Here is an 11,664-nt window from a genome sequence, read left to right on the forward strand (position 1 = left end):
TGGCTCGCTTGAACTTGGGCTTCGGCTTCACTTCGAAGTCATTGTGCTTTGGTTTTTTGGTCTTGTTGGTCGACACTGTTTTACCATGCAGGTGATCTATCGCGAACTGGAGGCGGACATTGTCCGTCGCACAAACGCCGTATTCCCAGCTCAAAATTGCTTCGTGGAAGTGCTTCCCGATCACTTGATCATTCCGAGGAAGTACGTAGAGCTGGGCGAATCCATACGATCGCTTCCGGTTTACCAAGACGATGTGTGGATGGTGTCCTATCCGCGCACTGGATCCACTTGGGCTCAGGAGATGGTGTGGTTGCTGGGTCATAGGTTAGATTACCAGGCCGCAGAGCAGGACTTGCGATTGCGTTCCCCACTTATTGAGCTCTCCGCTTTATTCAGTACCGATCATCATGAGACAGTGGCGTGAGTATCCAAGTAAATTTAATAAAATCTTAATAGGTTTTTCTTTCCACTTTAAGTATTTCATTGGTAATCGTTAAAATAACAATGGTAATTTAAGAAAAACACGAATTTTAGTAAGCTTTTTCAGCGGTTTGAACTTTCTCCCTGCTTGTCAGGCAAAACTTTGGAAATACCGTCGATCTGGTTCGCAATCTGCCACGCCCCCGCTTCGCCCGATCCCACTTGTCCTGGCAACTATTGCCCGAGCAATTCGAGACGGTGAAGCCTAGGATCGTTTACACTGCTCGAAATCCCAAGGATCTGTGCGTTTCGTACTACCACTACTGCAAGTTGCTGCACGGAATCAATGGGGACTTTGAGCAGTTTGTGGATCTCTTTCTGGAGGGACACACTCCCATGGGCTCCTATTGGAAGCACGTGCTGCCCTTTTGGAAACGGAGTCAAGAGGAGAACGTGCTGTTCATCAAGTACGAGGACATGATCAAGGATCTGCCGAGGGTGGTTCGGCGCTGTGCCCGATTCCTTGGGGTTCAGGGTCTCCTGGATGCCTCCAGTTTGCAGACCTTGTGCGATCACCTCACATTCGACAGGATGCGGGCGAACAAGGCGGTGAATCTGGAGAAGTTGCTCCCGGATTCGTCTAATAAGTTTATACGAAATGGAAAAATCGGCGACTGGCGCAATCACATGGGAAATGAAATGTCCGAGCGCTTCGATGCCTGGAGCGAACAGCATGTTCGCGGAGCTGGATTAACTTTTGACTACGAATGAAAGCTATTTCTTATATAATTTTGCTAGTAATAGAGTTTGATTCATTTTTTATGTTATTCAGAAATAAAGTTGATACAAAACAAAGAAAGTCAATTCTAAGCCTATTATTAACATAGCTTTTTTTCAAATCAATGATCAAAAAATACTAAAGGCCGCCAAACAAATACCAAAAACTCTCTTTTGCCCACCTTGATGTAAGTCAGCGACTGTAAAACAATGCCTAACATTCTGTTAACTCGATAGTCGATAAAAGTGTTATCGAAAGTTGCCGGCACTATTGTTTACCTTAGATTTTGTTAATTTTTGTTAAATTTACTTAAATACAAAATGAGTAGCGATGACACCACCGAGGCCCTCGTGGCCCACATGTGTGACCTGGTGCAGTTCTACATGCTGCCGGAGTTGAAGGAAGATCTGGACAACATTCAACTGGAGGCGTCGCAATTCGAAAGCTACCATTCCCAACTTATCCAGGATTTGCCCAAGCTCTACGACTTGGTGCAGGAATTCCTCCAAAAGAGTGGCGATGCAGGACACGAAGAGGTTGCAGCTCATAAAGTTGTTATTCAATAAATACAATCTAGTTACATTTTAGCTGAAAGTCAAGCTGCTCCTGCTAATTTGCGAATTGACAGCGTCTCCTACTATTTACCAACTGAAGGATGATTCCGGTAATCTTTTGAAAAACGCCCATGATTTGGCCAAGAAGCTGTCTGCCAACTGGTGGGAGTCCACGGATGTCCAGATACTGAGATACTACGAGAAAAAACTTCACAGGGATTGCTGGAAGAAGCAACTGGGAGCGGTGCATGGATTTGGCAGATATCTGGAAGTTAGGAGTAGCACTTGATACAACCCTAAAGATAATTTTACTTAAAGTCTCTTTTTCGCAGCTTCGTTACGGGTTAAAATCTAGAATGCCGACCCAAATGCTCGCCTTCGCCCTTTCCGTAGGCCTCAATGTGCGAGAATGCTACGATCCCATGTACAAACAACTGGGCGTCAAGATCTTCTCAGTGATGCTGAAATATAGCGTGGGCTTAACACCTACCTCTATCAAAAATCCGTAATAAGAAAGTTGATATTCCAGGATCCCAAAGATATTCAGGAGCTGAATGTGCACAGCGTGATCTACGACCATGCCCTCAAGGATGCCTACAACATGGAGTCCATTGAGGCAATCGAGTCGGTTTGGAATTGCATGTATTTGTGCCTGGATCACTTTGTCGATCTTGACGCTTTTACGGTTGGTAATCAACAAATAGTAGTACCTCCATAAGCAAAATCTATTTCTTTAAATGCACCTCAGTGGAACCAATGCGACGACATGCTGGACCGGCTCATCCAGAATGTCACCATGGCCTCTAGCCCGAAAATATCCATCTGCCTGCTGAAGGTCATCACACGGCTGGGCTACTACTTTACCATCAATCGCAGCAGTGTGGAGGCTGCTCTGGCCACCGATATTAGCCAGCCGGATAAGTTGGCGGCTTGCCGGGAAGAGTGTCTCGCGTTGAACGCAAGCACCAGCTTTCGTTGGGCCAAGGCCATCCTGCAAATGCTCGTCCTGGAGTCGGATAAACTGCTCCAAGGCGCCGAGGTGTGTGCCGAGCTGCTGGAACAGATGCTAAGGTGCTATATGGTGTGCATCTTGCCCATTCCCCTGCAAGCACTCCACCCGCACCTGCCTGAGTTTTATGGAAAGTTTGTGGCTGTGCTGATGGAGTGCCTGGTAACCCATGAAAGGGCGCCTCCAGTTCTAAATGTAAGGTTCAATATCCCTGCCCGCTATTCTTGGTTACCTCTAACAATCTTTTGCCCTACAGCTTGTTTTGCGATTCACGGAAATCTTCAGCTTCCAACTGGAGAACAGCCAAAAAATACCCCCTAACTTAACCGAATTCACGGAGGCTCTGACAATTATACATTGCAAGATTTTGGAATAAACATGGTTGACTTTATGATAAGTAGCGATCTAGTAATACACGATATACTATTGTTGCCAACAGGGTGTGTGGTACAAGGGCCATAAGTGCCGGCCTCCATCCAAAGAAGAAGCCTCTGTAGCCGTGTCTTTTTATTATTTTCTGGCACATGTATGCGTAGGAGTGGCGACCATAGTTGGAGGATTCGTTCAACGTCAGAATGGCTATGCCATCCACAGGAGTCATGATGACCGTAATAATGCCGCCGGTTAGAGCCATAGTAATGAGATCGCTGAGCCAAGGCTCGTCGAGTCCGTGGAACCACGATATCAGCGTATGGACCTTATCGCTAACGGGGTTGTACAGCATGGCCACGGATGTGCTGGAAAAGGCGTTTATCTTCCAGCCGGTAAATAAATATACGAATCCTCCCTTCCTGTACATGCATTTGAGTCCTTGCCAGAAATTCCGATAGCTAAAAAAGAAGGTTAAGCTTGTAAAGCTTGAAAATATATATAAACACCACAGGTGTTTTCCGGTTTGAAAGTAAAACCGGAAAATGCCTTCTTATTTTTCCTTTCCTTACTTTCGTCTTTGGTAGGAGCCGCGCGTCAGATCCGCCTGCCGAATGACCGCAAGTTTGGCAAACGGTGTAGCCAGGACACCGCTCCAAAATCCGGTTACCCCCAAGACCGTACTGGTGTTATACGGCTTCAGCATCAGCACATACTTGTTATCCCGTAAATTGTAGAATAGGGTATATGTGGACAAGGTGTGCACGGTGCAGCGCAGCCCGGAGGCCACTATGCCGTAATAAAATCCGGGTAATCCATGCCTGGCCATCAGCCGGAACATATTTCGCATGCTCAGACGACTATGATGGATGACATTTGCCTGGATATTGACTCGAACCAGCTCCATGGGATGCGACAGCAACTGCGCCGTCATCTTGATCAGAAAGCCCACATACACGGGCATCTTTACGAATTGCTCCATCGAACTTCCCGCATCGCTATTATTCATAATCTTTACAAATTTATATATTCAGAAGAAATTTTAACTGTTTTGTACTTAAAAATCTTAGGCTACTCGCACTCGGCTCGCAGTTTTGCGATCTCCAGCTGCGTCTTTTTCGCCTCCAGCATGGTGACGGTTCGTTTCAGTTCGGAGATCTCGTTCAGCTTGGTGAAGTACTCGGATTTGGCCACCAGGTACTCCGTCTCCGCCTTGATGAGGTCCTTAGCCTGACGATTGGCATCGGACGCGGGATGGGGCACCACTTGTTCCAGATCGGTGAGGTAGCTCACCAGGGTGGACTCCGCATTGCGGCCGCTGCCCTCGTCCTCGTCCAACATTTTCTCCACTATATTGCTTGTCGAGAACTCGATGGTTTGGGGAGTTGTAATGGTCGGCTCGTAGGTGGTTGTGTTTGCTTCCGTCGTAGAGGAATCCGTAGCTTCTGCCTTTATGCCCAGCTCCTCTGTGAGATCCTCTCGGTACTTGGTACAGGATTTCCTACGGACATACTCCATTTACAGACTGTACTTGTAGGAAAGAGCGGGAATCATTATTTCTACGGACCTATGGATAATCAGCCTGTCTATACTGGTGTTCGATTGGCATTTACGGCAGTGGATGCATAGGGCCCGGTACTTCTTGGCACCGCCATCCTTCTCCTGTTTAAAGGCCGGCAGGAAACCCAGTTTTTTCCACGTTACGTCTTTCGAAACGCCACCAGCGCGTTTTCCTTTTTTTGCCAGCGACATTTTTTTTACATTCGGTTTATGGTAAATTACGCGAAAGTGTTGCTCGCTGTAAAGTCAACCGAAATATCGATAACACTGACTGTTCGGATATCGATGGTCGCTATTATTTAAATATTAATTAGTTGATTAGATTTTTTGAACTCCTGTACTAAGTAAACTATAAAAATTGTCAAACAAATAATTTTAGTGGAAAAAACATGTTTTCTATTTGACAAATGAAAATTCTTTAAAGTATCAACAATGTATTTATGGTCTTATGTTATTTTTGGTTTTATATATGTTGACGTCTAGTGAACTACATAAAATTTGGAAACCAATGTATAATTCACTTCGAGCGTTTTGTAAATCTATTTTACTATTATATTACTAATTTATTTTTATTCCCCTGTATTTTAAATAAAAGTAAACTCAACTGATTTGTTTTGAAAAGCAACTAACTATCGATATAATCGATATATGCTTATCGGAAGCAGAGATGCGTGGATTTTACCTTCAGCTGTAGAGAAGCCATTTTATGTGCGTCGTGTATAGTACATAGCAATTTATTGCCAATTTTGCATTAAAAAATGCCACGAAAGAAGTCTGAAGACTTTTACAGGACCCATGGGTTCACTGCGAACTTCGAGAACGGTAAATATTCGGCCACCTGCCACAACTGCAACAAGGTTCTGCAAAATACCGCGCTTTCCCGTCTGTCGTTACACAGGTAAACCATACAAACATACATTAAACATAATGTTTACATGCGTCAAGTAATCCTCATTAAATTTTAGGCAAACCTGCGATTCCAAGCTAAGTAGAATTCCTGTAATATTGCAATCCGCCGAGACAAAAGAACAGGACGAGGGCCCCAGAATCAAGGTAACATTGTTTATAAACAACATCCATACCATATACATATGTATTTATGTTCAATGTACATCGTACATACTTACACATGCTAAAGATCTACACTGTATGTATTTTTGGCTACAGTGAGAAATTGAAGGGACTTCCTCTATGCCAATAATATTATTTTATTATTCCAAAGTATAAGTAAATAATAACAAAAATGTATACCCTCCAAAACCTTTTTTATAATGCAGATCCAGAAAATTTCGACCGAAGAAGATGAAACCGAAGGCAAGGAGATTATTGTTAAGGTAAATCACTGAAACCCATGAAGTCTCAAGAAACCAAATTTGTATATATTTCTCCCATTACCAGATACAACAAATTCTGGATGAGGCTGCTGCGGCTGAAAGTGCCAAGGCCCAGAGCACAATAAAAACGGAGATTCGCAGATCGAAACCGAAAACAGAAGAGCCGGAGGAGCAAAATATGGAATTCGAAATCTCTAATATTGAGATACCGAACCGCGAATACGCTGAATACTTGGACGAAAGCAAAGAGGTAAATATTCAATATATTTTGGGAAATAGTCATCTTAACGCTTAAGGAGCAGCATTACATATTGCAGCAAAATGCGTCCAATGGAATTGCGACTATCGTCGAGGCCAGGCCAAGAAACAACTTAGCCGCCCTGAGAGCGGAAAAGGCGCGAGCAGAGATCAAACAGTTCCAGAGCAAGACCAAGTTTTTGAAAACTGAAACGGAAAACCTGAAGCTGGAGCGCACACTGACTTTGCTAAGGATCCAGAAACTACGATTGGAAATCGACGCTCTACGCGCCTAGAAATATTTTTAACTATATTGCTTAAGAATCTTAAAAACACTTGTAAATGCCCGCATATTGACCTTTTAAAACCTTTGTAAAGTTTCTTATACATATGCATGTATATCTAAAGGTGTCTGGTCTTCAATCATTATCTATAATTTTGTAAAGTATCACACAAAAAAATGTTTCAAAAAATAGACAAATTAAAAAAAAAATTGTCCTTTAAAACAGTAAAAGTTGATATAAGAGCGTTTTCATTTGACAAATAGAAGTAAATTATATTATATTATATTTATAAAAACAAATTTTTATAGATTGCTTTCATTGAATTGTGTTCTGTTTTATTAAAAAAATGTGTTATAATAAATATTAATTTTAAAGTCAATCAGTGAAATCGATAGTTTTAACTCGACGACAGCCCTACACATACCTATTCGATAACAGCCCGCTGCAACCGTGCTCATCACATGATAGCCAGGGAGATTTCGGGGAGGAGAAAAGGTTTTTCTTTGCAGTCGTTCGTCATATGATTAAAAGTCCAGCGGAAAACTGAAAATGTTGCGGATTTGCGTGATTTTCTCGCTGTTTATAGCAGCTAGTAAGTAGAACTGTCACTTAATAATAGGAGTAGTCCATTGGCAGCAGGTGGAAAGCGGCAATATAGTGGATATTCGCTGTACTCATCGATTCTCGTCTTGGGGGTGGTGACACCCAAAACTTGGGACTTCTGAGTGTCCCCACATGCATGCGCAGAATCTGGGACAAAGGAGATGAGTATAGCTGTTGGCACAATACTTTAAAGTATATTTCCCTATTCCACAGTCAATGCCTCTGGCGAATTCACGGTGCTGAATCGCCCCAAGGCAATCAGCTTCAAGGGCAACGATGCACTGGAGAGCCACTACGTGGGCGATGTGCTCTACGCCTCCCTGGGCAACGCCGTCACCGGCGACTCCAACTGGAACGGCCTGACCATCAACGATCCCTTCAACCTGGCCAAGGGCGTCATCGTGGTGCATGTCCAGGGCATCGCTCACGTGACCACCGCCGGCAACGTTAAGTCTTACGAGCTGACTGGAACCGGAACCGACGCCTCCCTGAACGCCCTGGCCGCCGAGCTGGAGGCCGCCAACGAGCCCGTCTGCGACATCAACTTCGAGCAGTTTGACGATGGTGTAAGTGCTCCTCCAAGGGGAAAACCATATAAGGAGTGAGAAGTAGTAATCATGACATTGAAAAGCTGGTCAAAATGGTTATTGGCTTGAAAACATAAAGAGACATCACATGATAAAAAAATAGATATTTTAAAACCCCTACTAAAATGCCCTTTTTCACAATAGTATTTCTTATCAGAAGGCGCTCAAAAAATATTCTTCACCAAACGAAAAAGACAGTTAATCAATTATTATCATTTAATATTAGACACTTAATAATTAGTCATATGACAAATTCGTATACATCTTTGGAATGGAATATAATAGTTATGATAATCACTAATTATTTAATTAGCTATCAATTAGTTGTTTTATTAATTATTCAATTTCTGATGTGGTTTCTCCTGCAAAAAAATGCCAATGCCAAGTCATTATTAACCCATATTTTCTGTTATAGGTTCAAGCCTGGAAATCCTGCTTCGGTGACTTCGAGGCCCCGGCCGCCAAGCCCACCAAGAACCTGAACCCCTCTCTGCACACCGCCGACAAGCAGTTCCTGCAAGAGATTGGATACATCAACGGTGCCGCCGATCATCTGGCCGAGATGGCCAAGCCCTCGAATGTCCTGCTGATTCGCGTGTCCGTTGATGGCGTGGCCAAGGCTCATGGCGAGAAGTCCGTTGCTGTGGATGAGGCCAACAAACTGCTGTCCGCCGCCATTGGTCGCCTGCTGGCCGCTTCCCAGAAGTCCAGCGACTCGGTACTGTTTGTGCAGACCACGGAGAAGGATGTGGCGGCATCGCGCGCCAAGCGTGACGCCCTCGCTGCCTCCACCACCAACCCCTTCAACCTGGCTGTCTACTACAACAGCGACTACCCGGTCATCTTCAACATCATCCTCTGGTTCATGGTTGTATTTGGCCTGTCGCTGTTGGCCATCTGCTACGCCATTGCTGCCATGGACCCCGGCAGGGACTCCATCATCTACCGCATGACCTCCACCCGCATCAAGAAGGATAACTAAACGCAGGAGGAGCTGAGAAGCGGAGAAACGAGAGGAGCTTGCGTTACGCTTTGTTATTTCGTCCCCTTTTTGAGTTGCAATTGGCCAACTTCTACTTCAATCCAACAGCGGATAAATTGTGTGTGTGTGTGTGCGCGTCCAGCTGTCGCAGTAGTTGGTTTAATTATCTATACATAAGTATTAGCAAACTTATCAGTTTTCGATGCAGTTGCGGCCGAGCGACAATTCCATAGTAATTTGTTACATTTTCCTGTTTTGTTGTACTTTTTAGGTTTATATATATACGAATATGCACAACATACTCGCCAAGTCAGTCAGTTCTTCAAACGATCCATCATATGTAAATTATCAAAATGTGAAGTGTTAACAAGTAACGTTAAATATATATAGCCTAAAAAGACAAGGTGTCGGATGCAGTTCTCGGGTGGGCAGTAAATAACTATGATATATTCTTGGTATTTTATTTTATTATTGCACTTATGAAGAGATTAAACAGGTTTGAGCTATACAAAATTAAAGCTATAGTTTTCCAAAATAGTTTAGTTGAACAGAAATTGTTTGACCCTCCAGTGCATATTCTTTGGCATACTGCACAATAAAACTAAACCGAAGTTATTTTCAAGATTACTAAAATTGAATCCTTTACTTCAGAAGTCCTTTAACTGGAATCGGTGCCTTATTAGTACATTTTTAAAGTTGGCCATCGTCAAATCAAATTAATTTCGTAGGTCTAACATATTTTTAAGCTACGATCCCCAATGATCGTTGCCATTGTCATAGGGTGAACTACTCCCGCCACTCCAGGCACAGCATCCACTCCCGTTCTGAGCCACAGAACTCTCCCGGAGCATGGCCTGAAGGTGATTGATGTAGTTGATGGCAATCCTAGATAGCGATATATTAGATTAATATATTATATAAGAATAGCAAAAATTTTTTACTCACCTTAAGCTCTCAATTTTTGAGTACTTCTTCCCATTCGGCTTGGAAATAGGCAGCTTGGAGCGCAGTAGATCAAAAGCTCGGTTCATGTCCCGCATTCTGGTTCTCTCCCGATCGCAGGCGGTGCGTCTGTAGTCCTTCTCCATCTGCAGAGCCTTCTCCCGCCAGGCGGGATTGTGCTCCTTGGAGATGTCCACCTCCGTGCTGTTGGCAATACTACCTCCGCCGTAGCTCATGTAGATGGGTGGTGGCACTAGCTCACTGGGTTTGCTGCTCTCCAGACACACTGGCGATCCGGAGGCTCCAGCATGACCAGCATGCCACATCGACACCGGCTGCGGGATCACACTGTATGTGGGTGGTAAAAGGCCCAAGTTGGGTGGCTCTTTCTCGTAGCCATAGTTTGGTGAATAGCTGTGCGGGTGAGGTGGCGCATAGGCCAGCAGACCTCCTCCATCGGGGGTCAGGGTATAGTTGAGACTAACTGCCGGGCAGCTGGCGGATTGGGGAGCACCGAGTTCGAGAAGTACGGGCTGTTCCGAGGATTCCGGCTCGCCCTCGGAGCCACCGCTCAAATAGGGTCCGCCCGTGGAGGCTGGCACGGGCACCAGAATCGCCGGGGGATCCCCCGGAGCGCTGGCCGCGGAGCTCAGCAGTTGATCCGTCATCGCCTAAGCCGCTTTTCGAATGACCGATCGAGAGTTCTGGCCGGACTGCTGCAGGTTTACCTGGACTCGGTTCGCTTTTCTTGCTTATTTGTATTTTTCTTTCTTATTTTTAGTGCATTAGAGAGTCTGCCAATCGTCGTGATGAATGGCTCACCATCCATCGATCCGATTCGAGACGTGACTACTCATCCGGGGTTGATGAGAGCCGCATCTCGTCTAGTTTAAGGGGCCACCTCTTTGTACGTGTGTCAACAGGTGATCTATAGCGATCTATGGGCGACCAACTTGTCGTCAAGGATCCTTTTGTCACAGGTACAGAGCGGTGTGCAAACAAAGCGGCTTAATTTCCTCGCTATTGTGCGATCGATTCGACTCCGACGGCTGGAGATCGAGGCGCGTGTGGCAGGCTGGAGTTGCGTCCGACTTATGCCGTCGTCGTCCCTCTCTGGGATCAGCGATCGACGATCGTCGCCACAACTTCACTTTGAGTTTTTCTTTTTCGATCGCTATATACAAACACCCACACTGGAGCTAAGCACATAAGCGTGTATTTTCGACGCATGTAAACACAAGTGTTTTGACTTAATTAAAAAAAATACATATCCATATGCCCAGTTATGAATATACGTCTATACGGGAGTAAGAAAATACAGCCTAGGTACCCCAGCTTAATGGTACCCCAATTCTAATTTTGAACTAATTCGTTTTCTCCTACATCATACATGGTCAGTGAACACTCCTGTACAAATTTAAAAAATCAACAAGTACGTTTTTTTTCTTAATAAAAAATTATAAAATTTAATAATTAAAGTCATAGTTATACCCATATTAATTTAAAAAAAAATGGTTTAAAACGATGTTGGTTTTTATCATTACCTAATTTTAAGATTATAAACAGTCATATATCCTTAATTTTATACTGAATTAGTTTGTTATAAGAGTGATATTTTATATTAAAATCATTATATTTGTTTACGGATTGTTTAATTATTAGAAATAAGAAAATATCATAATATAAAAAGCATTTAATAAATTTAGTTTTGAATGCGTATTAATCTTTTCAAAAATGGATAAATATTACATTTTCTTTATAAGTTAAAGAGGTTGTAAAAGTCTTCTATATATATTCTGAATTTAAATTTGTTGTATTTTTATATTTTCCAAATAACAACCCACTACTGTGAACCCTGCCCGCGAAATCCAATTCATGTGCAAGATCTCTGGTTACCCGCAAACACACACAATCGAAAATGGGAAATTACTTACATTTTTGCGAAGTCGCAAGGTATTTTGTTAGCTGGTTTACCAGAGCGAGCCTCTTGCTGGGAATCGGAAAT

The 11,664-nt window shown here is 43.6% G+C and overlaps 7 protein-coding genes across 8 annotated transcripts; 4 read left to right on the plus strand and 3 right to left on the minus strand.

Annotated features, from left to right (window-relative positions):
- The first annotated feature begins 57 nt into the window (after nt 1-57).
- Nucleotides 58-1,191, plus strand: LOC108031260 (luciferin sulfotransferase). The gene is made up of 2 exons (XM_017104498.3): nt 58-420; nt 576-1,191. Exons 1-2 carry the CDS (start codon nt 86-88, stop codon nt 1,189-1,191), a joined length of 951 nt encoding a protein of 316 aa, XP_016959987.3. The 5' UTR covers nt 58-85.
- A 255-nt stretch (nt 1,192-1,446) lies between these two features.
- LOC108032145 (uncharacterized) lies at nt 1,447-3,160 on the plus strand. The gene is made up of 6 exons (XM_017105986.3): nt 1,447-1,734; nt 1,787-2,023; nt 2,085-2,225; nt 2,282-2,437; nt 2,501-2,956; nt 3,018-3,160. Exons 1-6 carry the CDS (start codon nt 1,519-1,521, stop codon nt 3,135-3,137), a joined length of 1,326 nt encoding a protein of 441 aa, XP_016961475.1. The 5' UTR covers nt 1,447-1,518; the 3' UTR covers nt 3,138-3,160.
- Nucleotides 3,127-4,139, minus strand: LOC108032146 (mitochondrial dicarboxylate carrier). The gene is made up of 2 exons (XM_017105987.3): nt 3,703-4,139; nt 3,127-3,591 (listed from the first exon to the last, which is right to left on the minus strand). Exons 1-2 carry the CDS (start codon nt 4,137-4,139, stop codon nt 3,150-3,152), a joined length of 879 nt encoding a protein of 292 aa, XP_016961476.1. The 3' UTR covers nt 3,127-3,149.
- On the minus strand, nt 4,114-4,937 carry LOC108032147 (uncharacterized). Its single transcript, XM_017105988.3, has 2 exons — nt 4,698-4,937; nt 4,114-4,631 (listed from the first exon to the last, which is right to left on the minus strand). Exons 1-2 carry the CDS (start codon nt 4,880-4,882, stop codon nt 4,202-4,204), a joined length of 615 nt encoding a protein of 204 aa, XP_016961477.1. The 5' UTR covers nt 4,883-4,937; the 3' UTR covers nt 4,114-4,201.
- Nucleotides 4,938-5,368: 431 nt separating this feature from the next.
- Nucleotides 5,369-6,775, plus strand: LOC108031201 (uncharacterized). 2 transcript variants are annotated; one of them, XM_017104425.3, is made up of 5 exons: nt 5,369-5,588; nt 5,656-5,743; nt 5,968-6,024; nt 6,089-6,274; nt 6,342-6,775. In XM_017104425.3, the coding sequence occupies exons 1-5, from the start codon at nt 5,449-5,451 to the stop codon at nt 6,555-6,557; spliced, it is 687 nt and encodes a 228-aa protein (XP_016959914.1). In that variant the 5' UTR covers nt 5,369-5,448; the 3' UTR covers nt 6,558-6,775. The 2 variants fall into 2 exon arrangements, with proteins under 2 accessions (XP_016959914.1, XP_016959913.1); XM_017104424.3 differs by having other exon boundaries at nt 5,372-5,588; nt 6,327-6,775.
- A 202-nt stretch (nt 6,776-6,977) lies between these two features.
- LOC108032046 (ATPase H(+)-transporting accessory protein 2) lies at nt 6,978-9,120 on the plus strand. The gene is made up of 3 exons (XM_017105859.2): nt 6,978-7,137; nt 7,362-7,714; nt 8,151-9,120. The coding sequence occupies exons 1-3, from the start codon at nt 7,095-7,097 to the stop codon at nt 8,715-8,717; spliced, it is 963 nt and encodes a 320-aa protein (XP_016961348.1). The 5' UTR covers nt 6,978-7,094; the 3' UTR covers nt 8,718-9,120.
- A 49-nt stretch (nt 9,121-9,169) lies between these two features.
- On the minus strand, nt 9,170-11,136 carry LOC108032047 (protein Fer3). The gene is made up of 2 exons (XM_017105860.3): nt 9,663-11,136; nt 9,170-9,602 (listed from the first exon to the last, which is right to left on the minus strand). Exons 1-2 carry the CDS (start codon nt 10,325-10,327, stop codon nt 9,464-9,466), a joined length of 804 nt encoding a protein of 267 aa, XP_016961349.1. The 5' UTR covers nt 10,328-11,136; the 3' UTR covers nt 9,170-9,463.
- Nucleotides 11,137-11,664: the final 528 nt, after the last annotated feature.

The sequence above is a fragment of the Drosophila biarmipes genome, chromosome 3R, assembly GCF_025231255.1.
Source record: "Drosophila biarmipes strain raj3 chromosome 3R, RU_DBia_V1.1, whole genome shotgun sequence".
NCBI lineage: Eukaryota > Metazoa > Arthropoda > Insecta > Diptera > Drosophilidae > Drosophila > Drosophila biarmipes.

Excerpts from the sequence above, each read along its gene's own strand:
- LOC108031260 (XM_017104498.3), top strand. The coding sequence starts at position 86 with ATGCAGGTGATCTATCGCGAACTGGAGGCGGACATTGTCCGTCGCACA. Across the intron at positions 421-575 it reads GATCATCATGAGACAGTGGC|GCAAAACTTTGGAAATACCG; the intron begins GTGAGTATCCAA and ends CCTGCTTGTCAG.
- LOC108032145 (XM_017105986.3), top strand. The coding sequence starts at position 1,519 with ATGAGTAGCGATGACACCACCGAGGCCCTCGTGGCCCACATGTGTGAC. Across the intron at positions 2,226-2,281 it reads CAGTGATGCTGAAATATAGC|GATCCCAAAGATATTCAGGA; the intron begins GTGGGCTTAACA and ends TTGATATTCCAG. Across the intron at positions 2,438-2,500 it reads TCGATCTTGACGCTTTTACG|TGGAACCAATGCGACGACAT; the intron begins GTTGGTAATCAA and ends AATGCACCTCAG.
- LOC108032146 (XM_017105987.3), bottom strand. The coding sequence starts at position 4,139 with ATGAATAATAGCGATGCGGGAAGTTCGATGGAGCAATTCGTAAAGATG. Across the intron at positions 3,592-3,702 it reads GGCTCCTACCAAAGACGAAA|CTATCGGAATTTCTGGCAAG; the intron begins GTAAGGAAAGGA and ends CTTCTTTTTTAG.
- LOC108032147 (XM_017105988.3), bottom strand. The coding sequence starts at position 4,882 with ATGTCGCTGGCAAAAAAAGGAAAACGCGCTGGTGGCGTTTCGAAAGAC. Across the intron at positions 4,632-4,697 it reads GACAGGCTGATTATCCATAG|GAAATCCTGTACCAAGTACC; the intron begins GTCCGTAGAAAT and ends GTATGTCCGTAG.
- LOC108031201 (XM_017104424.3), top strand. The coding sequence starts at position 5,449 with ATGCCACGAAAGAAGTCTGAAGACTTTTACAGGACCCATGGGTTCACT. Across the intron at positions 5,589-5,655 it reads TCCCGTCTGTCGTTACACAG|GCAAACCTGCGATTCCAAGC; the intron begins GTAAACCATACA and ends ATTAAATTTTAG. Across the intron at positions 6,025-6,088 it reads GCAAGGAGATTATTGTTAAG|ATACAACAAATTCTGGATGA; the intron begins GTAAATCACTGA and ends TCCCATTACCAG.
- LOC108032046 (XM_017105859.2), top strand. The coding sequence starts at position 7,095 with ATGTTGCGGATTTGCGTGATTTTCTCGCTGTTTATAGCAGCTA. Across the intron at positions 7,138-7,361 it reads CTCGCTGTTTATAGCAGCTA|TCAATGCCTCTGGCGAATTC; the intron begins GTAAGTAGAACT and ends CCTATTCCACAG. Across the intron at positions 7,715-8,150 it reads TCGAGCAGTTTGACGATGGT|GTTCAAGCCTGGAAATCCTG; the intron begins GTAAGTGCTCCT and ends TTTCTGTTATAG.
- LOC108032047 (XM_017105860.3), bottom strand. The coding sequence starts at position 10,327 with ATGACGGATCAACTGCTGAGCTCCGCGGCCAGCGCTCCGGGGGATCCC. Across the intron at positions 9,603-9,662 it reads TCAAAAATTGAGAGCTTAAG|GATTGCCATCAACTACATCA; the intron begins GTGAGTAAAAAA and ends ATCGCTATCTAG.